At 51.3% G+C, this 17,655-nt stretch overlaps 2 protein-coding genes across 2 annotated transcripts; one reads left to right on the top strand and one right to left on the bottom strand.

Annotated features, from left to right (window-relative positions):
* Positions 1-202: 202 nt before the first annotated feature.
* On the top strand, positions 203-12,694 carry CAP1 (cyclase associated actin cytoskeleton regulatory protein 1). The gene is made up of 13 exons (XM_069875474.1): positions 203-301; positions 4,741-4,853; positions 5,290-5,390; positions 5,851-5,928; positions 7,780-7,923; positions 8,020-8,105; positions 8,583-8,688; positions 8,796-8,973; positions 9,573-9,760; positions 9,965-10,088; positions 10,189-10,271; positions 10,792-10,935; positions 11,308-12,694. The coding sequence occupies exons 2-13, from the start codon at positions 4,760-4,762 to the stop codon at positions 11,389-11,391; spliced, it is 1,410 nt and encodes a 469-aa protein (XP_069731575.1). The 5' UTR covers positions 203-301; positions 4,741-4,759; the 3' UTR covers positions 11,392-12,694.
* PPT1 (palmitoyl-protein thioesterase 1) lies at positions 11,666-17,508 on the bottom strand. The gene is made up of 9 exons (XM_069875475.1): positions 17,389-17,508; positions 17,203-17,312; positions 16,303-16,430; positions 15,913-15,983; positions 15,006-15,108; positions 14,823-14,913; positions 14,239-14,337; positions 13,951-14,022; positions 11,666-13,570 (listed from the first exon to the last, which is right to left on the bottom strand). The coding sequence occupies exons 1-9, from the start codon at positions 17,492-17,494 to the stop codon at positions 13,442-13,444; spliced, it is 909 nt and encodes a 302-aa protein (XP_069731576.1). The 5' UTR covers positions 17,495-17,508; the 3' UTR covers positions 11,666-13,441.
* Between the last annotated feature and the right edge of the window lie 147 nt (positions 17,509-17,655).

Genomic DNA, 17,655 nt, shown 5'->3' with positions numbered 1-17,655 from the left:
CAGGGCGGGGTTCCCAGAGCCCCCATGTTGGGGGTCCCGGCCCCGCCCCCGCCCCGCGCTGGCCACGCCCTCTACCTGCCCACCAATCGCGGCGCGGCGTTCCCCGAGCCCCCGCCCCCACAGCCCCGCCCCATTGCCCTCTGGCACCGCCCCCACGCCCGCCTGCCAATCGCAGCGCGGCGGCCCCGAGGCTCCGCCCCCCGCGCGCCGCGCCGTGCGCACTTCCGGTGCGCGGGGCGGGGTCCGGAAGCGGCGGGTGCGGGCGGTGCCGGGCGGCGGCGGAGCGGGAGCGCGGTGGGAGGTGAGCGCGGGGCCGGCACCGGCGGGGGAGGCGGCTCTCGGAGCTCCTCGAGCAGGGGCGGGCCTTGCCCGGGCGGCGATACCAGTGCGGCGGTGCCCGCCTCGCGGGACCGCGTGCCGCAGCCCCGAGCGAGGCCGTGCCCGCAGCCTCGCGGGGCTCGGGCGGGGGGCGGCTTTAGCTTCTCCTCTCCCGCCGTGGGCGTTCGGGGGCGGTCACGGCACCATCAGCGTGCAGCCGCTTTGGGTAGCGTGATGGCGAAATGACAAACCGTACCGGCGTCCCGTGTGCCCCGTCGCAGGGCTTGGCACGTCGGCTCCTGGGATCCCCCAGGACCTGGGCTGCTGATGCACATTGCTGAAAAACCGGGAACCGGTGACCTCGAGGCGCTGCAGAGTCCTCGATATTGCTGAGCTTTCTGAAGGCTAAAACCACACCCTGTTATTCCTGTAGCAAAGTTCGGCCAAGCTGGCTCCGCTTGAGCAGCCTTGGTGGGGATGCTGACGAGTCTCCGTGCTCTGAATTCCTGATGCGGAGCTTGATGCTGTATCCAATTTATCTGAGAGTCAAGATCCTCACTTCCTTCCCTGATGGATTCAGTGCCCTGACAGAATGGAAATGAGAGGAGTGTAGCAACAGAGTCTGGCAAACGCAGATCTCTTTCGTGTAACTGATGAAAAAGGAGTCCTTGTGTGGGCTCAGGTGTGGAGTGAGGGGAGGCATTTTCTGTGTCTCAGTGTTTCAGTAAAAATGCCAAATAACAAATCCTGCCTACCAAAATCATTAAAATGAGAGCACGGAAATAGGGTCCGGATGGCTTATTTTTTTTAAGTGCTTTTGATTTTTAAATAAAGTGGATCTGGAATAGCAGGAGTTGGCAGGGCGGGCTCTGGAGCAGTGTTAGCAAGCGCTGTTGTGCTGTGAACAGCAGGGATCTCTGTCTTGGCAGCTGCTGGGACTGGCAATAGCTGCCTTGTGCTCCTGGCTGGTCCTCACAGTGGGCTGAGATCAGGCATCGAGTCCTGTCTTGCTCCAAATCATTCCCTACTTGATGAGCTGAACTGTTTGGGGAAAGAGTCTTTGGGCTTTTGGAAGATATAAATGTTGGAAGTCATATGGTAGCTGATCCCCTGAGATATTCCAGTGTCGGTTCAGAAATACACTGTGGTATGTGCTTAATTTAGGCGTCCCATCTTTATTCCTGTGCCTGCAGAAACAGGAAGTGGCTGATGCAGACTCCGTGTTCCTGACAGCCGCCTGTGGGGCTCTGCAAAAGCCGGTCTGCACGGAGGCGGAGGTTTGGCTGTCTCAGTGTAAACCTCGCCTGTGCCTTCCTGAATGCCCAAGTGAGGGCTGGGGTCAGAGCGCTGTCTTGGGTAACCAGCGGGGTTTCATGGATGCTTCTTTTATCAGAACTGGCTCCCTGCTCTGAGGACTGGCTTGTGGCCGGGACACGCCGGCTCCTTGGCATTCTCCAAACAGGAAACTCCTCTCGCTGCTGTGCTGTGCAGGGCCAGTTCTGGGAGAGCTGGTGTTTGGGCAGATAACATCTCTTCCCCTCACTGCACTCAGGTGTCAGACAGCCTGGCTGTGGATGGACTCCTGTTTGCTGCACAGGGAGTCCAAGCCATGTTCCCAAGCTCTGATAGAAATGAAGCCTGGTTAATAGACGAATCAAACAGGCCATGAAAACAAATGGGCTTTCTGGCCCAGGGTGACATGTGCGTTTGCTGTGAGTCCATACCTTCTGCTCCATTGGTAATCAAAGTTCAATTGCATTTAAACAAAACCTAGATTTAAATCCTGCTTTATAGTCCCAGAAGGGAGAGCTTCATCTCAACTCCACATCTGTCAGCTGGAGAGCTCTCATCCCTGGCTGTGCGGCATAGCTGAGAGCTTTTCTCACTGAGCGTAGGATGATGCACGGAACAGAAATGAATCCTTAGTGGTCTGCACGTCTCTGCTGCTTCTTGTATGAAAGCAAATGAGATCCTGTTTCATTACTGAGGTCTGAGTCAATTTGTCACTCACTAGCAAATTATCCTGTGAGCAAAGTGATCAATAGACAAAGTACTGGTCAGATATTGTGATCTACATTGTGATCTTTTATTTTCCTAGCTGAACATTCATCTCTGGATTGCAGACCAGCTGTTGGTGTTTGTTAGGGTCTGGTCTGTAAAACCAAATACTTTTATTTGGTTCTAAATAGCAGAAAGAGCTGCATCTGCAGGGCAAGGAGCACAGTGAGTGTGAGGCAAGAGCTTTAGCTAGGAGTGGCTGAGATATATCTGCCTGCCCTGGGACTCGGCTTTGCTGTCACCAGGTGCCTTGTCCTGTGCCTTGTCCTAATGGCGCCCACCAAACGGAATTAAAATGAGTTCACTGTCTGCCAGGCAGCACTGGGTTTATAAAGCTGGTGTTGCATACCCTCAGTCTGTGGCTTCTGTCAGGGAAACCCAGAGGGCCAAGAGGGACCTGTCAAATGGCAGGGAGGTGGGAAGGAGTCTGAGGGAATGCTGTCATGTTAAAGGATACTAATCCCGACAGCGCATCTAGGACTGATGTGATATGCTCCTTGCAGTAGTATATTTTATTGTAGGGGGTCAGAAGCAGCTTTCCATCTGGTCTTTCTGGTTTGTAATCCTGATTTGAAATGCCATTTGCAACTCGTTAATGGGGCTGATCAGATTAGAGTCTCTGGGAATGTGGTGGAGATCAGTGGTGCAGAACAGCAGCTTTGTCTGCCCAGCACTCCCTAAACCCAGTGTTCTTCGTGACAGCCCTGCATTACACCCCTCTGCCTTTCTGCACTCCAGAAACAGGGGAATGTTTCTGTAACAGGTGGCTCTTCGGGGTAAAAACACCCTTCTTTTTGCATGCTGAGAGCGAGGGAGGCAGAGCCTGCTTTTGGCTGTGCTCCCACTGGAAGATGTGAGCCCCATTCTGGATGCATTGTGCCAGGCTGCAGCAAAGCGCTGGCGATCCTGTGGTCAGGATTCCTTCACTGTGCAGAATCAAAAAGAGAGGTATTCATTACTGTTGGTTATATGTGTGACCGCCCACGAGCTCAGCCTCTCTGAACTTTTTTGTGTCTGGAAGCCATCCAGTTTTGCTGTCCGGCTTTGTGCACAGTATCTCTGCCAGCTCACTGGGAAGGAAACCGCTCTCTTCCTCCTGGAAGTGGGGTGGCCTCTCCCCCCCATCAGTGTTGCTTCTTCTGATGCAAGCAGGCAAAAGAGGGGTGGAAAATGGCCTTGTTTGTCTTGTGACATCAGTACCGCTCATGACTAATGCTGGATCTGCCCCACATCCTCTGGCAAATGGGTGAAAACATGAGCTTTGGAGCAGGGCTGAGAGGCTTCTGAGCAAAAGCAAAACCGTAGATAGTACTTGAGGTTTAATTTTGAGGGAAATCTCGTGTCAGCTGGTCAGTGAGGCTGGGTGAACCCTGCCTTCCTCTTTGGGTCTGCTGGGGAACACCAGGACAGATGCTGTCCTCAGGCAGGGTTTGAGCTCTCACAGGCTGGTGTAGTAAGAAGGGAGCAGAGTCCAGGCCATAATCATGATTCACACTGTAAAACTTTTCAGTGAGTGGTGATAAGATAAAAATGTAATTGGTGACTTGCTGCTCCCTCCCTGCATTCCCAGGGGATTAGTGTGCTTGGAGCGTGACTTGTCTTGCTTTTTGGTGCTGAGTCTCTGCAGAGCAGTAATTAATGGAAAGTTTATATGACACTCCAGACTTTTCCAGCGACATTGCAATGACTTGTGTGGCTGAATTGCCTTCCCGCTCAGCTCCTGCAGGGTAGATTCTGCAGCACAGACATGGGTGTCTGTGGACGGAGAGGGCGGACGGCTGTGTTATTGCAGCAGCAGTTTCTGCAGCTGCTCCTTAGCGTGTGCCAGGGCAGCTCATTCTGTACACTGATGCTCTGTACTGTAGCGATGCTGGAGTTACAGATGTTCCTTGGAGGAATTCAAGACTCCAGGAGGTCCCTGCAGGTGCACTTGCAGAATCAGACCCCCTGGTTCTGACCTGAGGTGCCTGATCACCTGGTGAAGCTCTTCTACTTGGTCTGGTGTACGGTCATAGCTGTGACCTTGGCCAAGAACTGACTGCAGTGAGATTCTGTGCAGACTTTGTTTTATTGAGTGGTGTCAGGAAAAGGTTAGAAGATATAAGTTTTAGTACCCTTATATGTGTAAGGAGTCCTTGCAATGGAATAGAAACTGGCCATTAAGGAGTGACTGTGGCTGTAGAAGGTGGCTGTGTGCATGGCTGTTGTGTAATCTGAACATCTCTGCTAATGCGAGGGCACTCTGCTGCAGAGCAAGGCAGAAATTATTCTTTCGGGACTAGTGGAGCTCATACCAGAGAGCTGATAAACCCTCTGCAACATTTGGCATATGAGGAAATGAATAATTGTGTTCTGTCTGTGCAGATTGTGGACAGCAGTAGAGATGGAGAGACTGGTTGAACGGTTGGAGAAAGCTGTGGAGCGCCTGGAGACGGTGTGCCAAGGACCTGGCATGTGTGGAGAAAGTTCTTCCAAAGGTAAGGCCCACAGCACCTCCTCAGCAGCATCACCTCACAGGAGTCCCTAGGCTGGAGCATCAGCTGGGCGGTGTGGTGGTGTTGGACTCCAGCATTCACTGTGGCTGCCCGGGCACTACTCGCAGAGGGTGTGCAGAGGGCTGTTCAATGAGCTGTCTGCGCACAGAAAGGAAGTGAGTTCTGCAGCAGATCCTGTGCAAATAGAGAGGCCTGTGGTTACTGTTGTGCTAAGTTGAGGGCTTCCTGTGGCTGTTGCACTTCCCGCAGCTGCGTTCGACTGCATGCTTCAGGCTGAGCCTCCCGCCTTTGGTTGATTTGACCAGGAGAGGAAGGCTGAGTGTGGAGCAGGAGGGAGAAGCAGCCCAGGAGCATGGTGCATGTGTGAGCCTGCTTGGCACCTCTCAGTGACGCTTGTGCTCTGGTTCCCTCTCCACAGGAGTGGTGCAGTACGTGCAGGCCTTCGATGCCCTTCTGGCGGGTCCAGTAGCTGAGTACGTCAAGATCAGCAAGGAAGTTGGTGGGGATGTGCAGCAGCATGTAAGTACTTGTGTTCCTCTCCCTCCACTCTAAACAGATACTGCTTGTCCTTTGGGGCTGTTAAGGGCCAAGTTTGCTCTCAGTGTTTGCATTCCTTGAGCACCGTATTCGAGGATGTTTATAATCCCTGAGGCTTCAAAACAGATGCAGATGCCCAGACAGCCTCCAGCAGATGCCACCTACACACACAGGATGAATCAAACCTTCTTGAAGTCTTTGCTAGTTAGGTGCCAAGCTCTCTTTGTAGACTGGTGCATGCCTTTAGGCCAGTGATGCAGCCCAGGAGCTGTCGCATTCCTGTGAATTTTCTCTGAGGATGGGTGTCCTCAAGAGCATGTGCTTTGAGATCAGCACAGCTGCTTTCTTACACACTAGGAATGGTGGGCAGCGGGAGCTTGGATGACTGTTGGTGTTTTGCTGGGTAGAAGGCAAGCTCTCTTATATTTCTCTCTATTCTTAGGCTGAGATGGTTTATACAGGTTTGATGAGCGAGAGGGCTCTTCTCATGATGGCTTCTCAACACCAGCAGCCAGCAGAGGTAAGTCTGGGAGTCACTCATTGGAAGCTGTGTAGGCCTGTACCTCGGAGAGGGGATGACTGCAAGCATAGGGGAATCTGGGCTGTTGCAATTGCTCCAGATGAGAAACCAGAAGAGGCCTGGGGACACTTGTGTCCGTGAGGTGGCATTTGCTGAAAGTGTGACCTGTTCTGAGTGCCCAGCACTGGGCAGCATTCCACAGGCTGATCCTTAGAGCCGCAGAGCATTTCCCAGCCGTTGGAGCCACAAGTTTTTGTTGCTGTCAGAGCAGCAGTGTCACCTTGCAGTGCCTGTCTCAAGTTTCAGTTGGCACCAGTACCGCACAATCTCTGTTCCTGAGATGCAACCTACAGACAGGAACTCGTCTGAGACAGGAGCCGCACTGGGATTTGGATAGCGCATGCTTTTCATTATGTGATGCTTATAGACTTCCACGCATTAAACTCCTCCTGAAGTATAACAGAGCTTGTCTCCACTGAGTGGCCTCTGGGTAATAGCTAGGCTCTTAGGATTGATTTGTCCTTAGTGAGTAATTTAACACTTTTCCCCAGGCTGCTGCCTCTCAGCAGGATGTGTGACTGAGATCTGATCCTGAATGCATTGGCTTTTCCCTGCTGAGAACTGCTTTTCTTGAGCAACACGATCCCGTCTTGATTTTCTTTGCAGTTATTGTCTGGCTCAGTCATGGCTTTACTGTTACACCATGGTAGCTGGTTTTCTGTGCCACTTTCCTATTCACTGCCAAATATATCTGCATCTTTTCCCCTAAACTCAACATCGGAGATTGCTTTTCTTTCGCCAGACTTGCTGGGAGGCTGCTATAGCCTCCAGTCTGGGAATCTCCTTAAAAATTCCACTGACACATTGTTTATATGAAGGATCATGAACAAACAACACCGTTAACATAGTGTGAGTTTTTGTGGAGACAGTTGTACAGGAGTCAAGTCAGTTCTGGAGTAGCCAGTTTAAGATGCAAAATGTATGAACTCTCATTGCTGGTGGTGAAGAATTTCCCTACCTGTTACGTGACAGTGGTACCAGGCTGAACCTTCTGAAAGTTCAGCCTGGCCAGTGGTCTTGGAACTTCTCTGTTTTCATCTAAACAGAGGAAGGAATAGTAAAATGAAATGCCTAAGCTTTGAAAAATAACTTTTGCCTAAATTTGCCCCTCACTGCTGCCCCCAGTTGATCTGAGGGAAAAGTTGCCTAGGAGGCAGGCATCTCTGGAAATGTGTATTGGTTGCTTTGCTCTGACCCTGGGAAAGTTCTAAACACTTCTAGTCAGCATTCCAAGTGGACAACACACAGAAACAAATCAAATCATGCAGATACAGGCTTGGATTGACTTGAGAAGTAACTTGAATCCTGAAGTCCAGCTTGCTAGGGTGACTTGAGAGCTGGTTGCGACTCTGACTGCACTGCAGGCTGTAGTTCCCAAATGACACATCCCTGCAGAGCACCCCTTCTCTGAGGACTTATAAAGGAGACGAAGAATTTGACAGACTGTCTTGGAACAAAAGAATCCAGCAAAGGCAAATGCTATTTCTGTCCTTGTTACTAACAAGCTTTGTCAGTGCCTCTTGGATTGAACGTGAGTCACAGTTCTTGGCGTACTCCCATAGTACCAATCCGTCTGAGAGCTGTGACTTCAGCCCTGGAGGAGCTAGGCTGTGGGACCATGCTCAACTCGTGGAGAGGGCCAGGCCTGGATAGGGGCTGTGGTAGTAACTTTTGCCAGCTGGAATCTTCCTCTGAGTGACCGTCATCTCAACAGAGCTGCCCATGAAGATGTGCAGCCATTCCAGAGCACCACTAGTGTTCCTAATTGTTACTGTCTCTCTTGTCCTCCAGAATGTGTTCCCATCGCTTCTGAAACCGATTTCAGAGCAAATCCAATTGGTACAGAATTTCAGGGAGAAGAACCGTGGTAGCAAACTGTTCAATCACTTATCAGCAGTCAGTGAGAGCATCCCAGCCCTGGGATGGGTGGCCATGGTAAGAACTCCAGTGGGAAGTGGTTTTCTCGGGCTCGTGGGAAAAGTCTGGTTCCCTGGTTAGCTGCTACATGCCAATGTGTTCTTTCTTCTTTAGGCTCCAAAGCCTGGCCCTTATGTGAAGGAAATGACCGATGCTGCCATGTTTTATACCAACCGGATCCTCAAGGAGTACAAGGATGTGTAAGTTTGCCTTCTTTCATAAAGAACACAGCTAACTGGGTGTGTCACAGCTACTCCAGTGTCTCACCGTAGCTGCCTTAGTCTTTTATTAGTTCATTTTAAAGGCAGGATATATCTCTAAAGCCTCACTTAGCTGTTCTTTATTGATTCTTAGGGACAAGATTCCTTGTGTTCATGTGGAATCTCTGGTAGCAATAGTATTGCTGCTCTTGCCCCAGTATCGTCTGGTGGCTGAACTGTTTCCCAGGGCAGCAAGTTGTGTTTAGGGGAATGGGTCTTGTTGGAAGTACCAGGCTCCTCAGTTACAGTGGGTTAAGGTGCAGAGCAGGGCTGTTGTGTGCGGTGGAGGTGTGAGGCCATCATGCTGGCCCAGCCACATCTTCTCTGCAGGCTGAGGGACATAAAGAATTGTCTGTAGCGCTTGGGTTTTAATGGCAAATGCACTGGCTCACTCCTCATGATCTCTCGTATCCTCAGCGACAAAAAGCACGTGGATTGGGTGAAAGCTTATCTGAGTATCTGGACGGAGCTGCAGGCCTATATCAAAGAGTATCACACCACAGGGCTGGCTTGGAGCAAAACGGTAAGTGCTGGCTGCACCTGCAGGAGCTTCTCAGATGAGTTTTGGGTGGTTATTGCAGCAGATATGGAGCTTGTGCAATTGCCTTTCCTCTTGCTGGCCTCTTACAGGGTCCTGTAGCAACAGAAGGGGCTAAATCGCCGTCTGCTCCACCAGCTGGGGCTGCGCCTCCCCCACCAGGTCCTCCTCCCCCACCTGCTCCTGCCCCCACATGCTCCAGCACGGATGACTCTGCCTCCCGCTCCGCGCTCTTCGCCCAGATCAATCGGGGAGAAGGGATCACCTCTGGTAGGTGGAAGTGGCTGTGGAGGGAGGGCAGCCGCCAGTAAGAGAACGGTTGTGCTGCAAATCCTTGTTCTGCTGCGTCCCTCAGTGTCCTGTAATAACCACAGCCCATGGGGGCTGAGCAGAACCTAAGCAGCCCTGAGGCAGCTCACAGGGACAAAGGGAGCACATCTGAGTTGGTGTTCTCAGCCTTCTCCATCAGGGGTAGCAACAGATTGGTCTCTAGCTGGAACAGGGAGAGGGAGCCCTTCAGCTGCCTGCCTGGCTCCATTACCATTACACCGTTACCTGGACAGCAATCAGGACAGAGGGGAAGCAGAAGTGAGTGCTTGGCTCAAGGCTTTTTCCAGCTGGGAAATGGGAGAGCTGGCCTGTTGTGGTTCTACAGGGCATCTTGTGTTATCAGTGTTGTGTGGAGTGTTTCGCGCTCCCTCTTGAGCTCACTGTCACTCAAGCTCAGGCTTAGATTGAGCCCAGCCTCAATAATTTATTTGAATTATGAAAAATGTTGTCATGCTGGTTGCTGTAATCGTGGATGTCTGGCATTTGTGAAACTGCATTCTCAGAGGAGAGCTGGAGCTCAGGGTTGACTTTCCCTGCAGGCTTAAGACATGTTTCCGATGACATGAAGACCCACAAGAATCCAGCACTGAAGAACCAAGGGGGTCCTGTGAGAAGTGGACCGAAACCTTTCACTGCTCCCAAACCAGCCTGTAATGCTAATCCCTCCCAGAAAAACTCTCCAAAGGCACCTGCGTTGCTAGAATTAGAGGGCAAAAAGTGGAGAGTGGTGAGTGCCTGGCATCGGCATGAGTGGGTTGGAGGGATGGGAGCTTTGCAGCAGGGAGGGGTCTCCTGAAGGCCTTTCTTGTGAGAGGCACCAGCCTGAAGGTACAGGCATTTGCTTTGAAAGGGGCTGCTCTGTGCCCCACTGTTCACATGGATTCACTGGTCTGCATTCAGAAACTAAAAGGTGTTTTCCCTGCCTTTTCAGGAAAACCAGGAGAATGCCACTAACTTGGTCATCAGTGACACAGAGTTGAAGCAGGTGGCATATGTTTTCAAGTGCACAAATAGTACACTCCAAATCAAAGGCAAGATCAACTCCATCACCCTCGGTATGTGGAGAAACCCTGAAAACTGCTTCTGCGTGCTGTCTGTTTGCAAAAGGCTGAGTCTCCAAAACCTTACTGTGAGCTGTTCTGTCTTTGGTTACAGATAACTGTAAGAAGCTGGGTCTGGTGTTTGATGATGTGGTGGGCATCGTGGAGATCATTAACAGCAGGGATGTTAAAGTTCAGGTGAGTGCCTGCAACCCATTCTCTGCCTGGAGTGCGACTGCTGCACTATACAACAGTGTCTGTAGTATCTGCTTCCACAGGCTCTGTATTTCCAAGAGCCAGAGTGTACATCTGTGGAGAATATCCATGAAATGTCATCCCTTGTACTACTCTGCAGCTTACCCTGCTCAGCCCTTTGGAAAGGGTGGAAATTAGCCTCTCTGAGCTGCTCCAGGGCTCTAGATAAAAGAGCCGAGGTGGGCAGCATATGGCTGCCAGAGTAGGTACCAGCAGTGGAATTCACTGATTCCAGTTTTGTATCTGAATTGGGATAGTCAGCTTGCCCAGCCTTGGCTGTAGTTTTGTTCTAAAGAGATCAAAACAAGAATGCCAGGGTGGGAGTACTTGAGAGCAGTGGTGGGGGGAGGGGAGAGCTGGAGTTAAACCAACCTCTGGCCTTGAAGGCAAACACAAAGGAAGGATGTTGCGGTTGCCCTGTTCAAGTGAATGCTCACCCCTCGCTTTTGCTGTGACCTGCTAGGTAATGGGTAAAGTGCCAACGATTTCCATCAACAAGACAGACGGTTGCCACGTGTACCTGAGCAAGGACTCCCTAGACTGCGAAATTGTCAGTGCCAAGTCATCAGAGATGAACATCCTTATTCCAACAGAGGGTGGTGATTTTGTAAGTGCTAAGTTTTGGCATCAGCTTGGTCTGCGTGGGGGGCAGGGTATTGTACACAGGATTCCTACTCTGAGTCCTGCAGCGAATGTTGTAACAGCAAGGTCTGGAGGGACAGTCCCATGCTCTGGGCTGGGAGGCGTGAATGATGACCATATGCTAAAACCAGCAGAGTTGTTTGTCTTTTGAATTAAATACTTGCTGTTTTGTGAGAGTTTCTCCTGCGGGATCATGGGGGCAGAACCAACAGCACTTGTGGTATAGGAGGGAGCATAGCATGTATTTAAGAAAATAAGTGCTTAAAGCTGTGGGAGCAGTTACTGGTCTCGGTCATAAGCTGATTTTTGACAACAGGTTTCTGTTTCTACCCTCCAGACTGAATTCCCTGTCCCAGAACAGTTCAAGACGGTGTGGAATGGTCAGAAGTTGGTTACCACTGTGACAGAAATTGCTGGCTAAGCAGAAACGCTCCAAGGCTCATGCCCTTCCCTGGCCCTGCTGTGGGACAAATCTGCTTTCAGATGATTCTCTTAGATTTCTTGTACCTTTCTGCTCTCAAAATGCTTCTTTTCTGCCTAAGAGACACAGCTGCCTGCTGCCACTGAAACGCCTCTGGCTGGGTTGGCTGTAGGTTGGCTGGTCAGTTATTGGCCACATCTGTTAGCAGGAGGGTGTATTTTCTTTCTTCCCTTGTCTGATCTAACTGCACCAATTGATGCAGTCAGATTTTTGGTGGATTTCACAGCCAGTACTGGCAGTTGGCTTTCAGAGCATTGTTTGGGTTTTTTTGTATTGCCTTTAAGCAAACTGTTCATGTAAGAGAGGAGTGTTGTCCCCTTTTTTAACAGGTAACGGTTTACGTTGGTCAGGGTTCAGGTATGTCTCAAGGAGGTACTGGAAGCTGTTAATTCCACCTCTGTGTAGTAGTTGGTGGCATTACAGGATGTGGGAATGGCTTTGTTGGATCAAAGGCTGAGGACCTGAGCCATAGCATTCCACCCCGATTTCTCTTTCATCATTCCTGCTAGCTCAGTGTGCTTCTGATTGTGCCATGACAGGAGGCTTTATGTTATTCAGTGCCACAGGAAGACTGCAGCGAAGTAACCAGCAGTCTGGCTGGTAGCTTGGAGCTGAGCACCTCTTATTCCATGAGCCCTCCACCCTCACCAGGGAATCTTTGCCCTGACCCCAGGGCTTCCTTCTCGGAGCAGCTGAACTCAGGTTCAGTCTTCCAGGACGATTCTTCTGAGCCTGTCCCCTACGGCAGAGGAAGGGTCTCCTCCATTCCAGGGTCAGTAGTGCAGTATTGTAAATATTCAAGTTGGATCTTGTTGGTTCATCCCTCTCTTCCTCATCCGTAATCAGTCCCCATACAGTGAATCCTCTCCACCTCCCCCTTTCCCTGTCGCTTGGCTCTTCGCTTTGGCAGAAGCTCACAGCCTCTGCTCCAGGGCGCTGGCGCAGAGCGATGGATCTGAGACACAGTACTGTACTGACCCACAAAGGGAGCTGCACGTGCTTTGACCTTCATTTTTCCAATGCCTCGGGTGGCATAAGCATCTCTTTAATGCATTTCCTCTGTAAAGTGTCAATGTTCTTTTTCTCTAGGACAAAACTTACAAAAAAAAAAATATGCAATTTTTTAATTTGAGACTGTCCTGTGACTTGTACGCGTCTTCTCCTGAGGCTTGTGGAAAAACCTTTCTTATGTACTTGAGATTATACAGAAGATAGAATAAAGTTAATGCCAACTTGCTCATTACCGTGGCTCTCGTTAACTCTGGGGGTGCCCAAGATCTTGGGCAGGATGAGGTGCCCCTCGCTCCCTTAATGCTGCGCTCTTTTCCCATGGGAAAGTACAGACTTCCCTCAATCCCCTCAAATAACTCCTCAGTAGCTGTCAAATCTCACCTCTTTTTTTAGGTGGTTAGACATAAAGCTCTTTATTGATTTTTAGTTGCTGTACAAAGTGCATTAAACAAGCCATTAGTCGAGAATTTTTCAAGCTGTTAATACTCACTTAGTTCAAACCCCTCCTTTTTTTCCCCGCAACCCCTAAATTTGGCCCTTTTCCCCCATCTTGAAGGACAGGCTTTAATACCTTTCCTCTGCATATGGCCATGCAAGTCTATGTGCTGATCCCCTTAGGAGCTGCAGCATTCTTACACCAGCGATGTCAGTTAATACTGCCATTGCGTCCTCCAAGGAAAAGGCATGAGGAAACCAAGCCTCTGGAGCGGCTCACGGTTTTGCCATCACCAGGTGAGCAGCCCAGCCACAGCTCAGGGAACGCCGTAGCCTTACAGGGCACAGCACTTCAGAGATAGCACGAGGCTTGGTCCACCCATATTGGAGCGTGGTCGTGTCCAGACAAATCCCAGTCTCTGACAGCTGGTGGAACTCCTGAGCTAATTCCCATCTTCCCCTTCCCCAGACCCAGCAGACTTGTATTATATGCACAAAGTGCTATTGCACAGTAGCAGCTACTGCCCTTCCTGAGGGCCCCCACTTAGCTTGACTGGAGGAAGGGGAGGATGGTGGTGTAAAACCACTCTTCAGAGAACTGCAGATGATCCCCTTCCACCCCCAGGAACACCAGTTTTCCTGCTTTGTCCATCTCCTGCAGCCCCAAGCGATCCTGCAGAGAAAGAAGCGTGGCCTTAGCTTCCTGCAGCCCTGCCATGGCCAAGCACAAGACAGAGACCCTCATTGCAGTTGAGGTGGCTAGCAGGACAGAGCGGGCGCCACCTCTGCTCTCCAAAGTTTCTCCAAGAAGGCATCTTGGATGACGTTTAGAACAAGGCTTTAAAAAGGAGAGCTGCCATGTAATTCCCACTGCCAGAACTGGCCTGGAGAGAAATGCCTTCCCAGACAGCTACTGGCAAGAGGAGGCAATGTCCTAGGAAGGACAAAGATGGTGAGCAGAGCTAAGCCATGGGGTTTAGAGTTCCTCAAGGCCCCAGGGACACCACAGAGCAGAAAGAGCAGAAACCCCTTTTAGCCCCCAGGAGAACGCACCTCTGTGTACAGCAAGGTCTCCCTCAGCGGGATCGTCTCCTTGGCTTGGCCACTTTTGTAAAACCCAAACCACTGTCAGAACAAAACCAAGGAAACAGTTGCTGAAGGGCTCCCAGGAGAGGCACGGGCTTTCCCTGGCTTCTGCTGGAGCCATGCTGCTGCAGGCAGCGCAGCATCAGGCCTGCGTTTGTGCATGGCCTCAGGTTCTGCCACCAAAGGACAAACTAGAAACAAGGCAGCGAGAACAAAAACCGCACCCAAAAGCAGCCTTTGCCCTGCTGGCCTCACCTCGGAGATTGGGGGGTCCACCATGGTATCGTTGAGAAATTTCACCATCACAAACTTTTTCAGAGCCATCAGGTTTTTCTTGTATGTCTCATTGATTCCCTGGAGAAAAGCAACAGAGAACAGATCTGAGTCAAGTGCCTGCTCCGACATGCTCTGCACCTGCAAGGGAAACCCTGACTGCCCCCGCCTCAGAGGCTGGAACATGCATTTCTGTCAGCAGCCTCCCGTCACTTTGCTTGGGGTGTTCAGCCTCACCCCTGGGCTGTGAATCGGGGATGGGCCTGTCCTCCTTCCCAGGGGAGGAAGAGGATTCACCCACTTGAAAGGTGATGGGTGGAATATGCACGTGACATATCTGCACCCACCACTCCAACAGAGCATGGTGATACAGGAACTGTGCTGCCACGGACATGGCTCATCTGTGAATCTACCAACAAAAGCACTGCATGCTCCTGGGATGCACGGCAAAAAATATTCCTCTTCCGACTCCAGCAAAACTATTGCCAGGGAGAGCCAGTGCGAAGGAACTCACTGCTGAGGCTTTTGTTCTCCTGCCACCCTGTAATCATCAGCCAGGGCCTTACCCGCTCCTGATTGATGTCAGCCAAAAAGATGCTGTTCTTCCTGTAGTCCTCCTCCTTCAGTGGGTCGTGCCAATATTCTGCTTGCACCAAGCTGGAGAATAAAGAAACCAAAGATAAGACTGGACACTCCGAGCTGCCCACATAGGCTTGGCCCCATTGCTGCAGTCTGGTGACAATACTCACCGCTCCTGAACAGCTTGTGTGTAGGCGCCCACATCCAGCATCTTCCGGATCCAGTCACAGATATGGGAGCTCTCACCAGGACAGCGTGGAAAGCCGTACACGCCTGGGGTATGGAGACGTGTAACAACCCAGTGAGCCAAACTTAAATCCCTTAATCTTACCAGCTGGTAAAGAACCACCCTCTCATAGAGCAGGGGCAAGAATTACCCAGGGAATCAGGCGGCCTCTAATACTGCAATCCCATTAGCCAACAGCCCTCCTAGCCCTGGGCACTGTTACATAGAGAGAATGGATGATGTTCCTGAGCTCAGGGTATTGCTCGCCTGCTGTGTTCTCAGGATGGTTCCCTACAAGTGTTCCCACTGCACTACAAAGAAATAGACTCAAGCCATGGAACAAGTCAGGGAAGAATGTGTGAAATCCACTGCCAGCCAGTCTGAACTGCACACCTTTGAAATTACAGTTCCTGCTGCCTCTTTAATCTACAGAAAAAAGCACCTCCCTTTCCCCAGGGCTCCAGCCTTCCAGATGCTGATTGCAGAACACCCTCGTGACCCAGAGGGTGCAGTTTCACAACGGCTTTGCTCTGCAGTTAGAAGTTTCTTCGTCTAAAACAACTAATCCCAAGTGCTTCCAAAATATATAACAATTCTACCTAGACAGGATATTGCCTGCTTACAAAGGTCCCTTTCTCACTGCCAATTAGGCAAAACCAAGACAGAAGATAACATACTCATCTCACTGCTGGGCTAAAGCTGATCACCAGATCCAGGCAAGAACAAAGGGACAGTTTAATTCATGAGAAAATGGTCAGTTCTTAGGAAGAAGCCAAAAAAATCATTCTTCCTGCTAACAAGACCCCCCTTTCACAGTGGTCAGGAGGTGCGACAGTGCGAGAGGACGCTACCTTGGTGCTGCCCACCAATGGAGATCAGATTGAGCATGGGAGGAGAAGGGCACCTCTGGGCCACCGCCCTCCTGCGGAGAAAGATAAGGAGCTGAGCAGGTGCTCAGAGCTGAGCTAGTGCTCAGCATGCCCAGGCCACCAGAGCTGGTTCTAGGCTGCTCTCAGCTTACCATTGGCTGGCCCTGGGCACTTGGGTAAAGGTTGTAAAGAGAATTAACCCTTTCTTGTTGGGGAGGACTATGGGCAAACACATTCTTGTCTCCTTTGGAGCGTTCCTACCTTTATGAAGGGTTTGTCAGTTTACATTTGCTTAGTATTTCAAAATAGTTTTAAATCAGAACCTAAACCCCAACACAAATTACTGGAAACAGAACAGAAATGCAGACTCACAGGAACTGGCCTCCCTGAGAGAAGCCCATTGCGTTGTAGCCTCCCTTGAGACGAGGGTCCTTTGCCAGCTGGCTGCACACCTCTCTCACTTGATCATTCACATTCATGAAGAAGCTGTTCTCCATGTCCTGGTGGATCAGCCAGATTAGAAAGTACAACTTGTATCTTTACCATGGTTTACAATATTTTAAACTCAACAAACAGATCTCTAACAGTTCTGCTGCTGAAAGAGGACTTTAACTTTCAAAACACAACAGAAGTGAATTCAGGTTTTGAGACTTCCCTTCGTCACATTTTTGTTCCTGCTCTGCCTGGCCAAACTGTCTCATTTCCCTAAACTCACTGACAATCAGAGTCCCTTCAGATTTGGTGTGTATATGTATATAAAGTATGTACATAAAAAGCACCTCAAACTTCATCCATCTTTCCTGCATTCCAGAAAATAACAAACATCCATCACACATTATTCTGAGAAAATGTTTAAAGACATTCCACAGGGCTACACAAAACGGTCACACAGAAGGCACAGAAGCCTTTATCTTGTTGTACTGAGGATGCAGAGGGAATAAATGGTTGTGAATCAACAAGGAAGGCGCCAGAGAAAGCTCTGCCCTAAAGAGTGACGGTTCTTATCACCTGCCTTTGTTTACCAGAAGCGGTGAGAGAGCGATAATCAGCGTATTTGCATATTAATCCAATTTAGACTCGGGATTTGTTTCTCCCCGGTCGTTTTCTGCGGCATTATCTCGGTTTTACCGGTTTCAGCCCGTCAAAGCCGTTTACTTAACCAAGAAAAACACCTCGGCACGGAAAAGCCCGACCCGAGCCCTCGCGGAACGACGCCGGTGCCCACAACAGCCACGGCAGCGGCAGGCCCGGAGCGGCCCCGCCGGGCGGTACCTGGATCAAGTTGCTGCCGATCCTGAGGGACAGGACGTAGACGCCCGGCACTTTGTCCTCCACCATCTTCCTGACGTAGCCCATGCTCCGCGGGTTGCAGCAGCTGTCTCCTGCGGGGGGAGCGCCGCCGTCAGCGCGGCCGGCCCGCCCCGCGCCCCCCCGCCGCCCCGGGGCCGCCCCGCTCACCCATGCCGTGCCAGAGAACCAGCGGGACGGCGGCGGCCGCGCGGCGCAGCGACAGCACCGACAGCACCGACAGCACCGCGAGCACCGCCTCCCCGCGCGCCGCCATCTTGGACGGGCACGTGACCCGCGCGAGGACCGGTCAGGCGGGGGGCGGGATCCAGGGAGGGGGGAGAGGGGGCGGGGCTTCAGCGGGCGGTGCCTGGATGGGGCGGAAGCGGAAATGGGCTCGTCTTTGCCGAGGGCGGGGCCTGCTCGGGGCGGAGCCAG

Source organism: Phaenicophaeus curvirostris, chromosome 23, assembly GCF_032191515.1.
Source record: "Phaenicophaeus curvirostris isolate KB17595 chromosome 23, BPBGC_Pcur_1.0, whole genome shotgun sequence".
Taxonomy (NCBI): domain Eukaryota; kingdom Metazoa; phylum Chordata; class Aves; order Cuculiformes; family Cuculidae; genus Phaenicophaeus; species Phaenicophaeus curvirostris.
This window is presented reverse-complemented; position numbering and strand designations above follow the sequence as displayed.